Source organism: Podarcis muralis, chromosome 3, assembly GCF_964188315.1.
Source record: "Podarcis muralis chromosome 3, rPodMur119.hap1.1, whole genome shotgun sequence".
Lineage (NCBI taxonomy): Eukaryota > Metazoa > Chordata > Lepidosauria > Squamata > Lacertidae > Podarcis > Podarcis muralis.
Window position 1 is genome coordinate 56249537 of NC_135657.1, and position 23041 is coordinate 56272577.

Sequence of the window (23041 nt, forward strand, 5' to 3'; positions counted from 1 at the left end):
ATTAATTTCTAGGGTTTAAGGTGGTCCTCCTCCCAAATCTACAACACCATTATTGATTATTGATGAAATTTATATCTTACCCTTTCTCTTGGATGAGCCCGTATCACTAATATGGCCAGGCAAAAACTTTCCTGTTTCCCACAGGCTTTTGGCCCTCAGTTTGAAGGGTTTTAAGTATTTGTGGCCACATTTAGTGGGCCAGCATCTACAAAACCACTCTTTTTTATTTGTATAGAGGTGTGTTTTTTGTTTTTTATTGATTGTGCTTAATTTAAATGGTTTTAGTATTTCCAGTGTGTCTGGAAAACGGCTTGAATCGTTTCCATTAGCAAAGTGGCTCATGAATAATAATAACAAACATTTAAAAAAGCATTCTAAAAGCAGTTTAAATCATTCAACCCAGTGATTTTAGGGTTGTCAGAAATCCTTATATCCATCAGGGTTTGGCTCCTGATCTACAAACCCTGCATCTGTACCGTATTTGAAACTGCTTCAGTGTCGTTACTAGAGTTGTACCTTGGTTCTTGAACAGAATGCGTTCTGGGAGTCCATTCAACTCCCGGAACCGTTCGAAAACCAAGGCGCAGCTTCTGATTGGCTGCAGGCACATCCTGCAGCCAATCAGAGGCTGCGGAAGCCATGCCGGACGTTTGGCTACCGAAAATCGTTCAAAAACTGGAACACTCACTTCCAGGTTTCGATTGTTCGGGAGCCAATTTGTTCAGGATCCAAGGCATTTGAGATCCAAGGCATAGTGGTACCTCGAGTTACATATGCTTCAGGTTACATACGCTTCAGGTTACAGACTCTGCTAACCCAGAAATAGTGCTTCAGGTTAAGAACTTTGCTTCAGGATGAGAACAGAAATCGTGCTCTGGCGGCATGGCAGCAGCAGGAGGCCCCATTAGCTAAAGTGGTGCTTCAGGTTAAGAACAGTTTCAGGTTAAGTACGGACCTCCGGAACGAATTAAGTACGTAACCAGAGGTACCACAGTATGACTGTATTACATTACTATTATTTTTGTCCACCTTTCATCCTAAAGTCCTAGGGAAGGTTCCAGCAACTCACAATAATATAAATTTAAATCAACAGAAATAAATAAAACAGATGAAATATTTTTGAAGCAGAGACCCATGTTTACAAGCAGACTCCCTGTGTTCAATATAAACATTCTCAAGGGGGGGGGGGAGAAATTATGCAACTTTGTAGAACTTGGTTCGGCACAACTCTGATTGGCAGGTGTCCAAGTAGTTCTATACTTTTTCCTATCAAATTAATAAAGCAAAAAACAGGCTGTCTCATTTGGGGAATGGTAGAGCATCTGCTTTGCATGCAGAAGGTCCCAGGCTCAATGTCTGGCACCTTAAACAGGACTGGGAAAGGCTCCCTGTCTAAAATTTTGGAGAGCCACAGCCTGTCAATGAGGACAATACTGAGGTAGACAGACCAATGGTCTGACTCCATATAAGGCAGCTATGTTCCTATATACATGTACATGCAGCCTTTAAAAAACAAAGTGCTTGCCTGAAGCGTGAAGGCAGAGCGAGACTCACAGAGGAACCAGCATTTGATTTACTGGTATGCGTATCTGTCAATCAAATTGTGAAGTGAGGAAAAAGCTAGGCTCATTCCATTGCTGAGGGACATGCTGCAGGCTCTCTTTTTAATTATGTCTGTCTTCACCCAAGTTGATGTGGTGAGAGACGGCTTGTGTCATGTTTTCTGTACTTTGATTTCTTATGAGGAGAAATATGTAGTTCTGACAAAAAATCTCCAGTCAGCAGAAATCTCTGAGAGCCAAATGGGATTTCGGCTGGCCGCAAGTTGTGAGCAATAGGAACCTTACGCTACAATCTTGTAGCACAAAGGTAGGGGAACTTTTTCAGCGTTCCCTTCTGGACGACCACATGGTGGTAGAGGGCAAGGCCATGGGCAAAAGTAGGTGGAACAAGGAGTGGAAACTTCCCCTTTCTACTGCTGACTGGGTGCTACACACACCTTCTCCATCCAGACAAATAAGGGGCATTGTCTGAGTTCAAGGACCCATTTGCATTTAAGCAAAAATACTCTAGAAAGGTGTGAAGCAAGGCCAGTGAGGAGTGTTCAAGGACGCATTCCAGCCAAGAACAACACTCAAGGAGGGTGGCAAGAAGGACCAACAAAGGGGTGTCAGAGGGGAGAAAGTGTGGTGTGGAGACAAACCCAAGAGCCAGAGCTTACAGCAGGCTTCCTCAACCTCAGCCCTCCAGATGTTTTTGGCCTACAACTCCCATGATCCCTAGCTAGCAGGACCAGTGGTCAGGGATGATGGGAATTGTAGTCTCAAAACATATGAAGGGCCGAGGTTGAGGAAGCCTGGCTTAGAGGGCCACATTTGGCCCCTGAGTCTGAAGTTCGCCACCCCTGTATTACTTAATTACTGAAGCCTGGAAGGTTTGGGAAAGGGATGTATAGGATTCAATATCCACCCTACCCTCATTCTCTAAGCTTATTGCTAATGAATGCACTTATGCTGAGTAATAGCTTTCTGCTTCAACTTAAAGCCTTGTTCAAAACACTGGAAGGGCAAAAGTAGTCTTCTTAGATGGGAGCACTGATATGTTGATGATCACTATTTGTATTCTAGCTGATACTAAAAAACAACAACCCCAAATCCTGTGAAATACAGATTGCTTCATACAGAATTCAGATGGCTTTCGTGGGCAATTCTCTTTAACAATGGGAAAGGAATAATAAACAACACAGAGTCAAACCATTTAGATGGGTTCTTGTGTGAAGACAAACATTGTGAATATTGCAAACTTCTCTGTGGTCTTCTCAAAGCCGCTTGCCGCCTGTCTGCATTTTTGCAAAAATCCCTTGTGTAATTCCCAATCCCACAATTTATTTGGATATCTTTAGCTTCACCTTATTTCTTAGTATTTCAGCCCCTTGACAAACGATGTAAGGCTTTTCACATCTCACTCACGCTCTCAAATCAGGGCACTGTTGTTTCTTCACACCACATTCCAACTATGCCAGAAATTTAATTACTAATCTTGATGCTAATTAACTTGCTTACATCAGCTGACAACGCACTGGTTAATCTAGTGCTATACGCTCACTGGTATAAAATGGTAGGATTTAGAAGAAGAAACAGAGAGCAACTGCATAAAATGGAACTAAAATTAAGACTGACTGTTTAAAAGGGCAATAATCTGGAGAAATCCAACAATAAACAAATGTTCAACATGTACTTACTTCTTAATTATTATTTTAAATATCCACTCCTCCTTAAAAAGCAAAGATTGGCTCCCAGTAGTCTCCTATCTAAGCAATCATCAGCTCTCCTTCTCTCCGCCCCCACCCCCGACAGCTTGCTTTCACAAATACTGCAATATCAGATGCTCCCAGACAGATTAAAGATTTGAGCTAAGGAATATCCTATTAGGCAGAGGCATATGAATTAAAATGGGACGTGGGTGGCGCTGTGGTCTAAACCACTGAGCCTCTTGGGTGTGCCAAGCAGAAGGTTGGCGGTTCAAATCTGCATGATGGGGTGAGCTCCCATTGCTCTGCTCCAGCTTCTGCCAACCTAACAGTTTGAAAGCATACCAGTGCAAGTAGATAAGTAGATACTGCTGTAGCAGGAAGGTACATGGCATTTCCGTGTGCTCTGGCTTCTGTCACGGTGTTCCGTTGCACCAGAAGTGGTTTAGTTATGCTGGTCACATGACCTAGAAAGCTGTCTGTGGACAAACGCCGGCTCCCTCAGCCTGAAGCGAGTTGCCTTTGACCGGACTTAACTGTCCAGGGGTCCTTTACCTTACCTTTTAACCTAATGAATTAAAAGGGTTGCATGTGTGCCAGATCCTGAGTTAGACGTTAAAACAGAGCACAATTCAAAACAATGCATACAGAATTTAGATTCCATCATATATATTTGAACCTAGTTTTCAAAGTGTGCAGAGTAAGAACGCTTGTAACAGGACATGTTTGAATTAGAATTTTGACAAAAACCACCAACATAGATACGATCCTAACAGGAGTTATGTGTACACCTAAAGATTCAGACTGAACAGCTACAACTTCCACTATGTGGAAATAAATGCACATACCACAAAGAAATTGGTTGGATCTTTTGCTTACCTCCAGGTCATAGAGATATCTGAAGCTATTCTGCTGATTGGCAGCTCTTCTTACAGCCTGAGCCAATTCCACAGCTCCTCTGCCCCCATATGACCAGTGACTGCATGGCACTGCATCAGAAGCTCCAGACTGCTTGGCAATCTCACAGACTAAATCAATCTCAGCAGGAGAGTCCGTACTGCCAACAAAACAATCATTTCATTTACAACTTTATTTATCAGTCAAATTTGCTAAGTGGCTCTCCATACTAATGTACTTAGGGACAACAGCAGTTCATTAGATAAGAGCTGGGATGGAGAGCCTGTAGCCCTATAGATATTTTTGGTAGACTCCAAGTCCCATCAGCCACAGCCAGCATGGCCAATGGTCAGGGATGATGGGAGTTGTAGTACAACAATATTCGTAAGGCCACAGGTCCCCCTGTGCCTGGGTAAGAGAATTATACAAAATATCTAAGCAAAATGTCTATTCAAACTTAGCACTATTCACAGTTTTAACTTAGGCAAGACTAAAAACAATATGGCTTTATACACCATAGGTGCAAGGTCCAAGGTCCATTCACCACTGACTCCTACAAAATTGAAGAAGAAGAAGAAGAGTTTGGATTTGATATCCCGCCTTTCACTCCCTTTAAGGAGTCTCAAAGCGGCTAACAATCTCCTTTCCCTTCCTCCCCCACAACAAACACTCTGTGAGGTGAGTGGGGCTGAGAGACTTCAAAGAAGTGTGACTGGCCCAAGGTCACCCAGCAGCTGCATGTGGAGGAGCGGAGACGCGAACCCGGTTCCCCAGATTACGTGACTACCGCTCTTAACCACTACACCACACTGGTTCTCGTGGTAATTGAACGTGGTAACTGGCACTGGGTTACTGAAGAGATGAGAAAACTGGTTTCTCCTCCTTCCATGTGTGCTGCTACATATCAGATTGGCTACCTCTATTACTTTTTTAGTCTCTAGTTGCAATCAGCAGCCACTCTCTGGAGGAAGGGCTCACAAGTCAGAGGAGCAAGGATAGCTGCAGACCTCAGAAAGTACTGAGGTACACTATTTCTAAAGACCCATAAGACCCAGCATGGATTTCTAAAAAACAAGTCTTACCTGAAAACATTGAGAGCCACTACAACTGGAACACCAAACTGCTGGGCAATTTCAATTTGTTTCCGTAAGTTGCTGCAGCCATCAGATACCAGCTTGAGATTCTGGTGGACAGAGAACAAAAAGTCAATATAAATTTAACTGCAATAAAAATACTTTTCACTTATCATTCAATGCTTTTTTTTTTTACACTAAAGCCAGATGGTACAGTGAATTTCTCCTCAAGATCATCTTATTAAGAGTTCTTAACCGTCCTTCATTCTAAGCCCCCAGGGTGGGTTGCAACAATGTAAGAATGCAGTATTAAAATCAGTTAAAACAACTTACATTCAGACGAATTGGCAGCAGCATGGCAAAAAAAATAGACACTCAGTCCTACTAGCCACGAAAATGATGCCTATCATGCACTATGTCTGTGGATTAATAAAAACAAGCTCCTGGAAGTTGTATAGGCCACAGCCAAGTTTCCCCAGGTCTAACCCACAGCTCCACCTAAAGGGTTTATATGGTAAGCAGGATTAAATAAAGAGATTTCTGCTTATCTCCCAAAGGTTGCAATCCTATGCAGTAAGCCTACTTCTGAACAGAAATACATAGCATTGTGGTTCTTATTAACTATATTCCATACTGCTTAGAAAACTCTGTTCAACATGTGACTAGTTCAAGGAAGCTCAAATCTGGACAGAATCATGAAATCCAGTCTGCTGAAAAATCTTTCAAGCCTATTATGTCTGAGATTCGAAACTAATTTTGGACACTGCTAATCTATAGATCTCAAGATCTTTACTTGTAGAACTGGTATGGCTGCTGAGTGAATCCACACCTGCAGTTCACATGGGGCTGTTGGTGGTGCACGATGTTATCAGAACAATGAGATTCTTGCTGCTTCTAACTTTTCTGGAAGCACCCCTCAAAAAAGGTTCTACATACACATCCCCTCCAGTCTTGAGATGCACATAGGATTTCAGGACAAAGACTAGGTGATTACCAAGAGATATTTTTTTTAAGGATGTATTGAGAAAGGGAAGCCAAAGAGGATATTGAAATGTGGATGTGGGAAACCGTTAACACTTTATGAAGTGCATATGCGAGAGAGACAGCAAAGGCAGGGGACACTCCTTCCAGTGCTGCTGTTTAAGGGAACCCTGATGGATCTTGGGGCTACCAGAAGTCTAGATCCTGCTGTTAGTGTGGGATTATCAAATTGGTCCCAGAGTCACTCACTGTAAAACTATATGCATAACCTATGGTCAGAATATTTGTGGCATGAGCTTTGAGCTTTGTGGCCGGAAGTCTACTTCCATCAAAACCATGAAGCAATAAAAAAGTGTTTTGCGGGGAGAAACTAACCAAATAAACAACACAAGAGCTACAGATTGTAGCATCCTTGTTTCTTAAGCAAGAGTTATAGAAACAACCTGCATTTATTAGCTCATCGAAACAGGAACACACAAACACTGTTGCACAATTTGTTAATGCTACAGAAAGGCCTGGACAATCGCTTTGCTTTTTCTTATGGAAAATCTACGAAGTCCTGTGCATTCAGTTATCAAAATGAAGGAAAATGAATTTTTGTTGAAAAGTATTTGGTTACATCTATTTTTATAATCATTTATATCCCGCTTCCGTAGCCCAGCAAGAGTGTTCAGACACAACTAGGTGACTAACAAATACAACAGAAATGCCAAAAGCATATAAAAACTTGGGGATTTTCTAAATTAAGAGTGGTAAATAAACAAACACACAAACAAACAAACAAACAAAATAGGAGCATAGGGAGCTGCCTTATACCATTGGTCCATCTTTCTCAGTACTGTCTACACTGATTGGCAGCAACTCTATGGGATTTCATGAAGGGAGGCTTCCCCAGTTCTGCCTGGAGATGCTGAGGATTGATCCTGGGACCTTCTGCTTGCAAGGCAGATGCTCTACCACTGAGCTGCGACCCTTCCCCTCCGTCCAGGAGTCTAGTCTTTGTAAATGTCAAATTTAATTCCTCTGTTACCTTGACTGCCTACAAAGTGACAATGAAAGATTTAAATCTTACCTCTTCTGTATATTCTTTCTTAAGAGGGGCACCAGCTGTCACCTAAGATAACAAACAAGTAGTTAAACAATGGTCATAGAACAGACCTGTCAAAAGAGGTTGCTTCATGTAATCTTATTTTGATACCTTTATAAAAAGCAGCGAGGGTCAGCATTTAACAGTATCAACAATGGGAATATTAGAATTTCACATTGCTTCTTTCATTCATTATTGTATCTACACAAGCAGATCATTGATGTTGTAGTGTGATTTGGCAACATCTAGTATTCTTCAAGCCAGCACTAGCTAAACAATGTCAGATTCAAGCCCCAAGTTCATTTTTAGGAGACCTCAGAATAAAACCATTAAGTTTTACCAAAATGTTCATGCTTCCATTTTGAAACTGAAGTTACATTGCATCAGCCACTGCTGGAGGAAAATGTGGCCTGTGAGGAGAGGTTGTAGGGGAAACTCTGCAAGTAGGGGGAAGGGTTAAGCACCCCTGCTTTTCCCCTGCAAAAGCCTCCATCCCTGTGTTCACACCATTCATCTCAGTTGGAAACTCCAATAACATGTTCAAATAACATGCTGTTTCAGGCACATTTTAAGACACTTAAGGTGACTGTGAAACTTTAAAAAAAAATGATAAGAGACAAATATGGACCACCTATTGCCTGTCATTTTTACCATGCTATATAATAAATTGTTCCCTGCTAATGCCCCAATGCCAGATGAGGGCTATCCAACAACCACAACCATTGTTACACACTCCTCTTTAGCACATGACCTAGGCAATGCTCAGCATCCTATCCCATTATTTTGCCAAGACTACCACCTGAATGCTAGCTGGTGTTGGCTTCCAGTAGGGGGGTGGATGAAGCAATAACCAGGGAGAAAAGGTGGAGGAGTTGGATGTTGCTGGCAACATGATAAGGAGAGGGTGAGAAAGTGGAAAATCAGAGGAGGAGCTTATGGAGGGGAGGGGCTTGCTAGTAAGCCTCACTGAAAGGTACAATTGGGGGCAGGGTTTATTGGGTTTGCCTCTTGCATAGGAGTTGTCAGGAAATGTAACCACTGTCCCACTTCCCTCTTTGAAATCTTATTCCTTGACAAATCTTGAACAACCCTGTTGCTTGAAAATAATTATTTTAAAAGTTCAAGTCTGCGAAGCTACATTTGGCAGTTCTTCAGAGTGGAAACCCAAAAGCACTACGCTAACAAAGTAAATTGATTCCTGTTCCTGAAAACCAGCAGCCCAGCATAAATATGAAGCACACCTCAACTGGAAAAGTTAAGGAAGGGAAGTGAGCTAGAAATATTCAAGGGGGCGGAAATCTATTTACATTCTAATTTGTGAATTATATGGCTTGGTGCTTTCCTTGCTCAGAGTGAATGCGTCATTTGGCTAAGCGAAGAAGCTGAAACAAGTGTTAGAGATTTCAGTGGCCGTGCTCAGCCTGCACGCAGCTATTCCAAAGAAGCAGTCTTATTTCAACCCAAGTTCTTAGACAAGTAAATACATCCCCTTCAATTGGGGGTTGGGGATGGTTGCGTGCAAAAGGACTGGTCATTGTTACCCAGTCGACAGGTATCTGCAGCTGGATGATGAGAAGAGTTTAATAAATAATATTATGATTGTATTCCAAAACATACTCACATAGCAGTAGGTGTCATTGAGATCAATGGGGCTTTACTTCTGAGTAAACATGGTTAGGCTCATGCTGTAGGTAAGAGAGCGAGTGTGCAAAGTATTAAGCAGAAAAAGTAGTTTGCAGAAAAATCTGAAAGGTGGAATCAGGACATGCATTCTGTGAGAGAGTTTCAGTGTAACATGAAATGGTGCATCCGCTACTTTAGGAACAAAGGCTGCCAGAGTGAGCATGGAAGATGAAGAGCCAGGAAAGGCAAAGGCAAGAATCTGGTGAATGCGAAGGCAAACTGCAGACAGGCTGAATGTGGGCCATTGCTCACAATGTGATCATAGCAGCTACCACACAATCTTGGAAGCAAAAATTCTGCACAGAGGTTAAGATAGTTGAAGTGGGACCAGTAAATGTTTACAAACAAATAGCAATGGCCCACAGGGAAGTGGTTGCAAAAGCCCAGGAAAAAGATAGGAAGTCCAGCTCTAGCGAGAAATTAAAGTTAAGAAAAAGAGGGCAGAAAGTGACGAAGTAGATGAAAGCCAGACTGCATGCTTGGGTGACAGGATAAGGGAAGGGAAAGTACTCCAAGAACTCGAGAGGCAGGAGAGGGAGATTTGGTTGTAATACATCTACCTTGAGTACTGCTATGATCAAGATCAAAAGAAGACAAAGAAATAGGGGAAAGCTCAGCACTTTTATTTCCAGGGATTTTTAGTAACCCCATGAAAAATACTCAGAGTCGAGAGTGGATTTCATGGTCTTTATTCAGCTCATAGTGGTGAGGAGGAATGAATGTTCCCCCAAAATATCTGCTTTATATACATTATTTACACAATGGGCTGCACGTGATTGGCTAATTCCAGGATTCTCCTGTAGGCCAATCAGGTTGTGGATTCACTTCCACCTGGAGCTGGTTTGGGTGGCTCCTGCGGACCAATCATACTGCTGCATTGTTCTAGGACCAATCAGACTGCTGCATTCTGAATCCTATTGTTCTAGGACCAATCAGACTCCTGCATTTTGGATCCTATTGTTCTAGGACCAATCAGACTCCTGCATTTTGGATCCTATTCAACTCAGTACATAACACCCCACCTCATTATATTCAGCTGGTCTTAAATGTACTTAACAGTAACTAGACTCTAGAGGATATCCCTAGTTAGTAGTTCAGGACTTAGGTAATGGCAGAAACAGAGCAGAGTGGGTAGCAGTTCAGACTAGAGGACACAGTGGGTTGGTCATGCTTAGAGAAGCCTTAGTGAAATCAATGGGATGCCCATCAATTTAATTGGGTCTGCTCTAAGCACGACAATACTCAATTGTAACCCCACTTACCTGGGAGTAAGCCCCACTGAATTTGATAGGACCTATTTCTTAGTAGGCATGGTTAGGATTGTGCTGTAAATCTGGATGTAACCCTGTGAGTTTAGCCATGGCATTTCAAAGGCCAGTACTTGCGTGTAAAAAAAGAGAGAAAGAGTGGGGGAGAAGAAAAATTCCAAACAGACCTAATTCTCCTTGCTAAATTTTTAGTCCTTTTTAGAGCTATCCTCTTTAATACGTCTTAATCCAACAAGCAACACAGATAATGCCACATCTACATGATGAAAGACAGTGAAATGAGAGTCTTTGTTAAATTAGCTTACATTGAGAACTATTCCAGCAATTCTGAAACTAAAGCGTTTATACATATTTCAAATGATAAGGGGCTTTCTCAGGCTTAGGGAGTTCTAAAGATTTATCATTTGTTTTATGAGATAGGTACAGAAACTTACATTTGGCCCACCTCCATGCATCTTCAAAGCCCGCACTGTAGCAACAAGCACAACCACACTGGGAACCAGGCCAGAAGCTCTGCATTTGATGTTGAAGAATTTCTCCATCCCAATATCAGCACCAAAACCAGCTTCAGTTGCTGTTAGGAACAAGGGGTTAGTTTAGAGGGATCAAAGAGTCAATTTGGCAGTCACTAAACACCTAGTGTACACAAACAGAGCTCCATATGTGCAGGGGCTTCTTCCTTCTCTTTTAGGAGTGGTGAGATGCTTTGCATATATGTGGGGCTGCTAATGGTCCAGAGTTTTCAGCTGGTTCAAAACACTGAGGCTAGACTGTTGGTGGGGACAGGCTATTGCCAGCACATAACTCTGGTGCTCAAAAGCTTGCACTACCCTGCCCACACATTTCTGGGTCAAGTTAAATGTTCTTCTATTAATTTGCAATGCCCTTTATAATTTGGGTCTAGGAGACCTCAGGACCTCCTGATCCCTTAGATCTCTACTTGATCACTGAGGTCTTCAGCTGAGCCACTGTTTGTGGTCTGCCATGGCTCAGATGCTCAGCTCATATCCACCAGGAGTTATATGTTCAGTATTGCAGTATTTTGTGGAACTCCCTCCTGTTGACCTTCCAGTGCTTACTGAAGACTTTTATTTCAGCAGGCTTTTAAAGTGAATTCTGATTTTTAGTTTTATTTCATTTTTAGTTTCATTGTACAGTGGTACCTCGGGTTAAGTACTTAATTCATTCCGGAGGTCCGTTCTTAACCTGAAGCACCACTTTAGCTAATGGGGCCTCCTGCTGCCGCCGCGCCACCAGAGCACGATTTCTGTTCTCATCCTGAAGCAAAGTTCTTAACCTGAAGCACGATTTCTGGGTTAGCGGAGTCTGTAACCTGAAGCGTATGTAACCTGAAGTGTATGTAACCCGAGGTACCACTGTGTTAGGTCTCCTGTACACTGTTTAGAGATTATAGTAATTAAATGATAGACAAATAGTTAAAATAAATGTATAGTCATGCAATCTGTTGCAACAAACTTATAATTAATGGAAATTCTATAATTATATGTAATTAAGGGCAGGATTCACCTCACTGGCCCCATTATCAGAAGATCTGTGAATGGACCTCTGTTTGCACAATAGGGCTTCCCCACTCTCTTCCCCCATGCTCCTCATTGGTTTGGGGTGTGTGTGACAATCCCCAGTTGAGAACGTGGAAGAGGAGAGGCAACTCCCCTTGCAACCAAGAAACCAAAACAAGTAACAACCCCCAAACCTCATTTTTAAATAATACATTTAAAAACTGGGGACAAGACACCCTAGTGGATGTGAAGGGAGTATCTGGGGACATGGCCACCATACTGTGGACCCCATCTGGCTTGGGGAGGAGAGGAGGAAGAGGAGGAGAGGTGGTGGCAATGTAGGGCTTATCTCAAAAGTGAATAGAATTTCTTATTTAAAAGACTCAAGTGTGACAAACACAAAGCCAGGAGTGCCAGCACTCCAACTTTCAAGAGAGGAAGGAAGCAGGATGCTGTACAAAAGCTGCTAGGATGAAGGCTACCAACTGCAAAGGAAATAAAACAGAGAGTAATTCTGAAGATAAAGCCATGTGCCAAAACCATGTGCTTTGAAACCTGTTTGTGCTCAAATATTCAGCACAATCACTTTTGTATTATTTCCTGCCTGTAAATCAGAGTGCCAATGAAAACATGAGCAACTGGAGGCCAAAGAGCAAGAAAGAGTCATGATAATCCGTAGTTCAACAGTGACATAAGTATGAATAAGTCTTCTATTAAACCAATGGGAATCAAACAACAACTTGCAATACATTTCGCTGGAAACCCACAATTAGCCACTGGGACAAGCTAGGCCAAGAGAACCTGCATGCTGTGCAAAGATCCACTGGAGGTTATCAGATTTACTTTCTCCTGATAGGCAGCATGGGAATTCATCACTAGATTTTTCTCTTTGCAATCTACAAGACTATCTGGGCTGCTTTCTCTCAGGAGTTAGAACAGGTGGCAGCAGTAGCAGGACAGGCAATTGAGGAGGGGTTAGCTCTCCAGTTGCTAGAGCTTCTTTCACAGAACAGTTTAATGCAATTCAGCCAGTAGTTCAAAAGACGCCAGGGAGTATTTTACAGTAGGTCATATAGGAAGGCACTCTATGTAGGGCTATTTTACAAGCAGCAGTCCCAGAGTCAGATCCTTGCTCAGCCATAACACTTAGGGACTTATCTGACAATATCCAATGTCAGCTTAAGGATGTATCTGTGATCTGATCTGAGTCCTTAGGCTAGGGGAAAAGGAAACCTATTGCAATTCCACAGCAGCCAATTTTAGCTGCTCATAAGAGTGTACACTTAACAGAGGCCATTGCCAATCCCAGCACTCTATGTATATACATACATCATGTATATGAATGTACACATATGTACTGTATATGTATATGTGCATTTCAGCACTTGTATATCACTGCCGCTTAAAAATTTTAGGTATACACTTAAAATATCACTAGCATACAACTTTAAAATGTAAAGCATGAAGTTGTCCTAAAATAATGCAGTCTGTGCCCTGGCCAAACACTTAAATATTTCAATCTTCTCACTTTAGGTAATAATTTTATTCTCCTGACTTTAGGCATCCTATTAGTGTAAATGCTGTGAGGAAATATAATTAACAGCATAACAGAGTTCTGTCTTTTCTTTTTAAAATATTACTGAATCTGAAGAGAACTTTTCAACGAATAAAGTTAGGGAAACAAGATGTCCAGAATTAAACATTGTTATAAGACTAGTATTATAGGTTTGTAAGGACCATAAGAGTCATCTAGTCCAGCCCTCTGCAATGAAGGAATCTTTTGCCCAATGTGGGGTTCGAACCCACAAACCTGAGATTAAGAGTCTCATGCCCTCCTGACTGAGCCACATATATATAGAAGGAAGAATGAAAGGCTAATTAAGGGAAATGCCTTTAACTTTTTCATTATTACTTTTAAAGTATATACTACATTTTGGTGAAATAAAAAAATACTTCAAACCATTCCAGAGACTCAGCATTTGTGGATTATTTCATCCACTTTCTCAGTGCAAAATGTTCTTGGGAAATGTATTATTTCTTTTTTAGAATCCTGAATGTCAACGGCTGATTGGATTTCTCAGCCTTCAGAAGAAGAAAGCAGCAACTATGTTCACTACACTGCAGTTTAAGCAGCTACATATTAGCCCTCAATGCAGCAGTGTTTTGACATGGCAGGGAGCCCTACAAAAAGCAACCACATGTTTCAGTTTGCAAGGCTACAAATGGAACTGTCACAAGAAAATTCATTTATCCCACAATAAAATTCCCTGTAAACAGAAGCAAACTTTAATGAACGTAACCTTCCTGCAGTCAGCATTTACTATCAACATATCTAAATCAAAACAAAGAGTATGCACTGGAAGACCCTAAAGAGAAACATGCACACTAGGCAAAGTTTCAGGACATGGAATTATGGAGGCCAAATTCCAGAACAATACAAAAGGAAATGGAAATTCTGAATTGTTAGCTGCCATCCACTTCTATGATGTAAACATATTTGTCCTGGTGCAGCTGTCAACAAGGAAACCATGGAAAGGAAGAGTTCAAAGTCACAGAAGCACATGAACTCTAACCCTCTGGATCCAAGGCATTTTGGCTGGTGCTTCTTGTATGCAGCAAATCACCAAACTGAGCAGCTGCCAAAATAAACCAGGAGATATCATGATTCATCTGAAAGGACACCACATTTATGTTACTACAGCAAGGGTAAATGAACTGGCTGTTTGTACAATGTGACCCAAGATCTCTTCCTTTAATGACTGTTCACGGAACTTAATGCTCAAAGTTCTATCCAACTATTCCAAACGATCCCACAAATCTTTTATTTTTTTCTATGTATTTGTGAAATGTTCATGGTGCTGGAGTTATAGGCTTAAAAAAAATTGTAATACAAGCCTGTGCAGCAGGAAAAAGACATGCCCCATATAAAAATAACATTTAGTTTTTATATTACATTTTTAAGTGTTTAAAGCATTTGACATTCCAGTAATTCCTACAGCAACCTTGTGAATTTTGTTGATATTATCACCTCCATCTTCAAAATGTGCGGGGGCTGGGGGGAGAGTTGAAAGATAGAGCTCACCGAAGACTACTCTGTGAGTTCGTGGCTGAAGTGAGATTTGAACCATGGCTCCCTGACTCAAATATCACACACTAAGGCACAACCGCAGTATGTTGAAGAGTAAGGTTACCGTAACTTCTGTCATAGAGCTTCAGTATGCTGATGACAACGTAGTGTGCACACACTCAGAGGATGACCTCCAAACCATCCTAAATATCTTTGCAGAAGCTTATGAAAAGCTAGGACTATCACTCAACATCCAAAAAACCAAAGTGCTGCACCAACAAGTACAAAATAACTCCTCTGCAGCGCCACAAATCCAACTCAATGGTGTAATGTTGGAAAATGTTGATCACTTCTCCTACCTAGGCAGTTATCTTTCCATAAGGGCCAACATTGATGCCGAAATCCAGCATCGCCTGGCCTCTGTGAATGCGGCTTTCTCCCGATTGAAGTGCAGATTGCTTTAGGACCAGGACATTCGCAGGGAAACCAAAATGCTTATTTACAAAGCGATTATACTACCAACCTTACTATATGTTTGTGAAACATGGACCACTTATAAACGCCATCTCCAACTCCTTGAAAGATTCCATCAACAGTGTCTCCGAAAAATTTTACACATCACTTGGGAAGACAGGCAAACTAATGTCAGTGTACTGGAAGAAGCAAAGATCACCAGTGTTGAAGTAATGATTCTTCAACATCAACTTTGTTGGACTGGTCATATTGTGCAGATGCCTGATAATCATCTTCCAAAACAGCTACTCTATTCCGAACTTAAAAATTGAAAGCGTAATGCTGGTGGTCAACAAAAGAGGTTTAAAGACTGTCTCAAGGCAAATCTAAAAAAATGTAGTATAAACACTGACAACTAGGAAACATTGGCCTGCGAGCGCTCCAGTTGGAGAAAACCCTTTACCAAAGGTGTCATGGGCTTTGAAGACACTCAAACTCAGGATGCAAGGGAGAAATGTGCTAAGAGGAAGGCACGCTTGGCAAATCAACATTGTGATCAACTCCCAGCCGGAAACCAATATCCCCACTGTGGAAGGACGTGTGGATACAGAATTGGCCTCCACAGTCACCTATGGACTCATTGTTAAAACCGTGTTTATGGAAGACAATCTTACTTGGCTACGAGTGATTGCCAAAGAAGAAGAAAATGACAGCTCTGTACACTTATCTGTCAGGTGAATAACATATGCTAGCAATCTCCTCAAGGACACAAGGGGAGAACAGCAGCTGGAGGTGGGCTGGTAGAGTTTGAAAAGAAAGGATGGGCAAATATTAAGCTCATTCTGGCCAGCCATTTCTCTGCTCCAATGTACATCTTCCTAAAGCTGCTTTTGGCCTTTAAAAAATCTGAGAAAAGATACCCATGACTGCATGTCAGGTCTATATTGGCTCTGTACGTATATGGAATCCATCCTATCATTGTGGATAAACACATAAACATTGTGGCTAAAACAATCTTCTCTTTCCCTAATGCCATATGGTATAGCACCATGGGCCTTACATACGCAAAAGGCAGGCATTTCCTCAGTGATGACTACTACATTCAGACTCCCAGCACCTTGAGGGCCCTGTCCACCTGCACAGTGGCTTGCACAGTGTGTGTTGGGCACTTTTGATTGGATCCAGTTCCCTCCGCTGGCTGCACTCCAGGGTCACCATATCCAGTCAGCTAAAGCCTGGATCTTCTATTGCTAAGTACCAAATTGTTGTTAAAGGAGGAGCCTCTGCTCACTCACAGAAAAGTGGTGTGTATATTCAGAGTGCAGCTTACCCTACATAGAGATAACAGCAGATGCCACAACACTGAAGGCAGTGGTGAATCAGAATGATCAATGTCTCTATCATTTGGTGCAATCATCCAGGACACAGCAAGTTTCGGAATCATCAATCACAACAGTGCAAGGCTGCACCCTAATTCAAATCGCAGGCTGCTTCAAGCTGCTGAGTGGTAAAAAATGTCCCTTTTCTGCCTGCCTTTTCTCCAACAATAAAATAAGTAGGAAGAAGACTCTCTTCCCATTCCGGGAGCATGCCCCCCCCCATTGCACAGAGAGAGCCCACTCTGCAGAGATGGTGTGTTTGTTTATTCTCCCACCCCACCTCAATGCGATCATTATGTTCACTGTGATTTCTTAGGACTTTTATTACAGTACATAGCCCCAGATTAATATCACACTGACATATAAAAAGACTATGAACAGCCTGACCAAGAAGGCTTGGTGCAAATAGAAAGGCTTCAGTTCTCAATTATTCAGTAAAATCGACTGCCATAAAGGCAACTCTGAGTGGAGTTTTTTAAGAGGTGAAAACTCAGTCATTATGGAGGCCAAACTACATGCTATACAGAGAGGTGGATATTAATTAAACTTTTACTCTAGCACAGGCATCAGTTAACATAAAAGAAGAGGGGGTGACTTTTGCCAATTCCCCCTTCCCATTGCGGCCCCCCCTCCCCCCCCCCAGATCCAGAGAGTTGACCAATCCTCCAGAACAATGTGGAAGGTGGTGCGGGGGAACACAGGCTGCAGCAGGAAGGGGAAATTGGCCAAAATTGCCTCCTCTTATCCAATGTTAGTGGATGCCCCCACTAGATCAAATGCCATTCTTCAACTAGACTGGTAGCATTGGATATAATCCAAACATGTGTAACAGTAACCCAAGAGTAGCCCTTTTAGGGAGATGAAAAGCCACTTTAGGAGGGGACTTTTTTGGGAGCACATAAGGAGTGGCAGAAAAGGATACTATTCCTTTCCCAGTCTGCCATTTCCACCTCCAAATCTCCTTCTCAGCTGTCCCACATGGGCTTTCGATTGAAAGGTATCGCTATTCTAGCCTTGTTCAAATAATATAAGTTGATTCACCCATGGATTTTCTTATGTTCGGTTTGTTTATGAGAAAATAAATTGCAGAAATGAGGTGGAGGGGAAACAGCTACTACTCTTTTTTGCCATGCATATCTAATTGGAAGCCCCTTATTTTGTGAATTGATAGGAGTGAGCTATGAGAAGCAGCACTTTTGACAGTGTTGCTGGATTTGATTTATGAATTCTTAAAAACAGAAAGAGAGAGACTGACCTCTAGTATTTTTTTTGCCTGTGGGAGACAAAGAATTTTCCTGTGCTAGCTATATTTCACAGTGGGGGGAAATCTGCTGAAATGGCTTATATTGGAGTCTATAAATTATAATCAGAGATGGCGCTAGAGCAATGTTTGTTAGCAGGCATCTAACAGGATATTTCAATTATCAGCAGAGCAGTATACATCAAAGTTTTCTAAAAACACAAGTGAAAATAAATATTAAAAAGTAAACTGAAAATAAATATTAAAAAGTAAAAAGTGTATCTTTGAATATCTTTTAAAAACAACAACAACCAATGGTATTTATATAACAGAATATAAGAGTTCAAGTCTAAAAGCTCTTGACTTTTATAGTGGCTTTCAATATACTGTCCATCACATCCTTTGAAGTCAGGCGGAGAGACCATTCTTGTGGTTTCATCCCAATGGGATGCTAGGAGGGTGATATGGGACAGGACATTTTCCATGGTGCCCCCCAGCTGTCTATGTGGAACTACAATCTACCCCCTCCCAACCATGGATAGTTCTGATCTGCTGCTGTTATTTGCCCTGTAGCTTACATAATTTTACTGGTGATTTTATAGTACAGTAGTTTTATTTGTATTGTGTGTGTGTGCGCGTGCGTGCGTGTGTGCGTGCTTTTGTGTATTTTTGTTTTGTTTTGGATTGTGACCATTATTAATTTAACATTTGACCCCCAAAACAGGAAAGGATCATTTTTACTGCTTCGGTAAGCACTGCATTTTCTTAACTATGAAAAGAAATGGAGCTACAAATGCAAGAGAGTGAATGTTATGACATAAGATAGCAAGGATTTTTGAATTTAACACTCACTGGAGCACTCGACACACAGTGATTTTTCAATGAAGTCAAGCAAAAACAACTATAAAGAACGCTGAACAATGCAAATATTAAGACATCACATGTGCTTTGGTGCCAAACGGGGTTTAAAGCAAAGCATTTACTTCCTTTTTTGGAGAAAGAACTCCCACCAAAGAAATACTGCAAAGCATTTTACAATCTATTAAAAAAATTGCAGATCATTCTTTCTTGTTTCAAACACATATGCTGCACTATTTTTATGCAGTGATTTATAAACCTTTTGTATAAATACACTTTTGAGCATAGATAAGTATATATAATATAAACTTAAATACTTTTGAGCATATATACAAGGATTTTTGAAATACAGCTGTGCACATTCTGCACAGATCACTAAGCAGCTACTGCAAGTAGTTTTGTTCTGATGAGCATTTCCACTGCAGAATAAAGCAAGTAAATTATTCATAAAACTTATTAAAGCTTACTTCTGCTTAGGTTTACAATACACGCAAAGCATGCCAACATTTCTCCAATTATCTGATAGTGCAAGCACAGAAATACTCCTATTTTTCTATATGGGTGGGGGAAGGGTGTATTGGGAATACTGTGTATGTTATACAGAGTAGGTTGCATCCAACGTTGCACAATCAGAAGGCAGCTCATGCAACATATCTTTCCCTTCTCCTTCCACTCCACAGTCCCCTGTGTCCTCTAAAAAGCCTCTCCAGAGGCTCGGGTAGAGGGGGACCTACCATGTGTTATCTGAATCCAGGGCTGCAGAGGGAGAAGGGAATTGCCTCAAATCAGGGGGAGGTATTAGAACTGACCATGCAGAAAGTCTTGAAATGGAGCCCTTCAGGGAACTGGGCTAGTCCATGAGTTGCCACATCTTTCTGCATATTGTGGCCCTCTTGAGCTACAAGAACCATTCACAAGCTCCCTGCACTGGCCTATCCCTCCTCCGTGTGACTGGTCTCTGCCTTTGTTAATCACATTACTTTTTGTTCATTTTATGACTGACTAATTAGTGTCAGTTGAATTAAAAAACTTATTTGTATTGTTTATTATGAATGGCTTCACTCAGTAGAGGTTGTTGTTCTTATGAACATTGTTGTTGTTCAATTCAACTTATTGGTCACTTTTTCTTGCAGCAGCTTACAATCATTATGTTTATTTCAGATGATAGCATGAGTCAATGATTTCAAGCTGTATCTCTGTTTAAGATGTCATTCTGCAAACAGACCTAATTATAAACCATTTGCTTAACTTGGCCATTTACATAATATTTGTCTGTCTGTCTATCTATCTATCTATCTATCTATCTATCTATCTATCTATCATCTATCTATCTATCTAGTCTTTTGTAGATATTAAATATTATCGTGGTCCTATCCAGGGCTGGTGCAGATGTAATGGCTTAACATTGCTTTGGCATTTTGCTGCAGAACTTTAGGTTCATTGGTCCTTGCTCCTTCTGACTGCACTTCACCACCACCACCACCATCACCCTGTTTGTCTTCCCTAGCCAGTACTGCTTCTGATCATCACCAATTTTGCTTCTAGAATCCGCTGAACTTCTAAAAGGTACACTTTTCAAGAAAAAATGTACCTTTGAGATCCTCATTGCTAAGGATAATTTTAGCAATGGAATTCAACAAAAAGTTCTCTTTCAATCTGCATTGCTTTGGAACACTATTAAAGAGTTGAAAGCACCCCTTTAAAACCAACATTATCCCACTGTGAAAACTGAGCAGAAGACAGGAATACTAGCCTGCCTCTGGTTTCAGTGGAAATCTAGCTAGGCAAATGGATCCAAGTATAAACAGGGAATTCCAAATCAACAATACCTTTTGATCAAGAAGGTATCGAGATCACACACTAAAATGATGCTACATAAACATGATACACATCACTTGAGTTAAAACAACACTTAATCATTAATTTCAAATGAAACTACTCCAGCTCCACATAAACATTCCAAAACAAAATGAGCTTGTACTCACCTACAAATCCTTCTTTGCCAACCAATTTAAGGGCAATTTTGTCTGCCAAAACCGAAGAGTTACCATGAGCAATATTTGCAAAAGGCCCAGCGTGCACAAAAACTGGGGTTCCCTAAAAGTATCAAAAGCAAATGCAGAACTGTAATCAGAGCACAAGAAGAAAACAACAGTTAAGACCTTTTACATTGTACTGTACTATATTCTACGTTGCTCTTGTGGAGCAGTGAGGCTTATCGTCTGGACTGGAGCAGTGGGCTGCAGTAGGACAACAAACAGCCTTTCTGAGTGACCTCAAGGACCATAAGACTGTATCCACAGCAGCAACAGAAAGCTCTGCATCCTGCTTCTATCAGGATAGTTTAGTAACAGTGTATGCTAGGTGTTCCAGGAGGTAGACTGAGAGTTAAGGCAGCTTTAGTAATTAAGCTGGTATTCATATTTAGGGTTCTGCTTTACTTGCTCAGGAAAACCATTCTTTATAGCAGGCATGGAAGCCTCTGATTCCAACTGGGACTGTGGCAGAGGCAAGGTGTTAAATCCCCTATGCCATCCCATGCCACACTCCCAATTCAGCTAATTTTTTCTCTCTGCCCAACGCTGGCTATTGCTGTTTTTGTTATTTACCTATATGATAAAACATCATGTCTAGTTTGGCCCCAAGAGCTTTTAGAGCCCCTCCAGCAGCCATGCTAACCAGGGCTGATGCAGAAAATATGGCGGGAACCAGGTTCTTTTAGGGATTAAGTTGGTATCCACATTCAGGTAGCTGCTTTACTAGTTAAAAACCTTTTCTCGTAATACTCCAGCTGCTGAAGCAATTCCTGCCTACTAAAGAACTCTGAAAAACGCCTTCTTTCCAATTGCTTCTTTTTGCAGGGAAGTGTCAGGTCTGGCATTGCAGCTTCCAACTATTCATTGCCACTAGTCAGCTGCTTTAACTTAGGCTCCTGAGGCCAGTTTCACTGAGGCTGCAATCCTATACCACACTTACCCAGGAGCAAGCCCTATTGAACTCAGTGGGGCTTATGTCTGAGTAGACACATATAGGACTTCAGTATTCACAGTAATTAAAAGAAAAATAGTGTATCTGGTAGCTCTTTTTAAGCTGCATTTGATTCATGGGATTCTAATAAATGTCTATCTGATTCAACAACTCTAAAATTCCTCTAGGAGACATATGAAAGGGAGAACCTATGGTGATTCCACCTGTGAAAACACAAGTTTTCTTTCATTAATGGAGGAGGCCAGGGGGGTGAGGAAAGGAATGTAATATAAAGATGGGGTGGGGTGGGGGAGTTATCCAAAAGATGGCATTTTGTATCAATGATCTGATAGCTATTCTGCCATGTGTGCTTTGAAACTGAAGCTGGAGAACAATAACAGAAACAGCAAAAATAGTCTCCTGCGGTATCAGTATCACTGAATAAATACAATATACATTTATTCTTTTCAAACTAATAGAAACTGCCACTGATCATTTGCTATCAGGCAAATAAATTTCAGTAGTTTATGGGTGTCACTCAGTCAGCAAGCTGCTTTGTACAGCAAGCCTTATACAGTGGTACCTCAGGTTAAGTACTTAATTCGTTCTGGAGGTCTGTTCTTAAGCTGAAACTGTTCTTAACCTGAAGCACCACTTTAGCTAATGGGGCCTCCTGCTGCCACTGTGCCGCCGCTGCATGATTTCTGTTCTCATCCTGAAGCAAAGTTCTTAACCCGAGCTAATATTTCTGGGTTAGCGGAGTCTGTAACCTGAAGCGTATGTAACCCGAGGTACCACTGTAGTGAATATTACTGTGCTTGGGTCCTCGCTTGCAGAGCAGTATTTGATTAGTGTTATAACCCATTGAAAGATTTACAGTGCTCCATAAATGCATAGCAGTAGTATTTGAATACTTCCTGAGGGGCTGACAGGAAACAGAAAAGGGTACATTTCAAACTTTTAAAAAGCTATAATACACACCCACATTTATCTATCCATTCTCAGAGACCCATCTCCACATGCTCTCACCAGGTAAGAATAGATGGGTGAATACTGCATTCACTTGTTGACTACTTTTCTGGGTTTTCAGGACCAAGTGAAGACCTTTTTATTTTACCAGGCTCTTTAAACTTTGTGTTAAATCTAAAGTTCATGTGATTTGTTTGTGTGTGTCTGTGTGTGTCACTGAGATTTCCCCTTCTCCCATTATACTGATTCTGCTTCATATTTTATTGTTCATAGTTGTACTTTTTATTTGTTATTCAGTAACATATAAATATTGTTAAGATAACAAAGTGTAAAAATTATCCATAGTCAA

The 23041-nt window shown here is 41.2% G+C and overlaps 1 protein-coding gene across 1 annotated transcript in view; it reads right to left on the reverse strand.

The window, feature by feature from the left end:
• MTHFD1L (methylenetetrahydrofolate dehydrogenase (NADP+ dependent) 1 like) overlaps positions 1 to 23041 on the reverse strand; it is a 107921-nt gene that overhangs the window by 39153 nt on the left and 45727 nt on the right. The window contains exons 20-24 of the mRNA XM_028723667.2: positions 20742 to 20853; positions 10674 to 10813; positions 7274 to 7315; positions 5230 to 5330; positions 4130 to 4307 (exon numbers count right to left, since the gene is read on the reverse strand). Coding sequence (XP_028579500.2) covers positions 4130 to 4307; positions 5230 to 5330; positions 7274 to 7315; positions 10674 to 10813; positions 20742 to 20853 — 573 coding nt within the window. The remainder of the gene's footprint in view (positions 1 to 4129; positions 4308 to 5229; positions 5331 to 7273; positions 7316 to 10673; positions 10814 to 20741; positions 20854 to 23041) is intronic.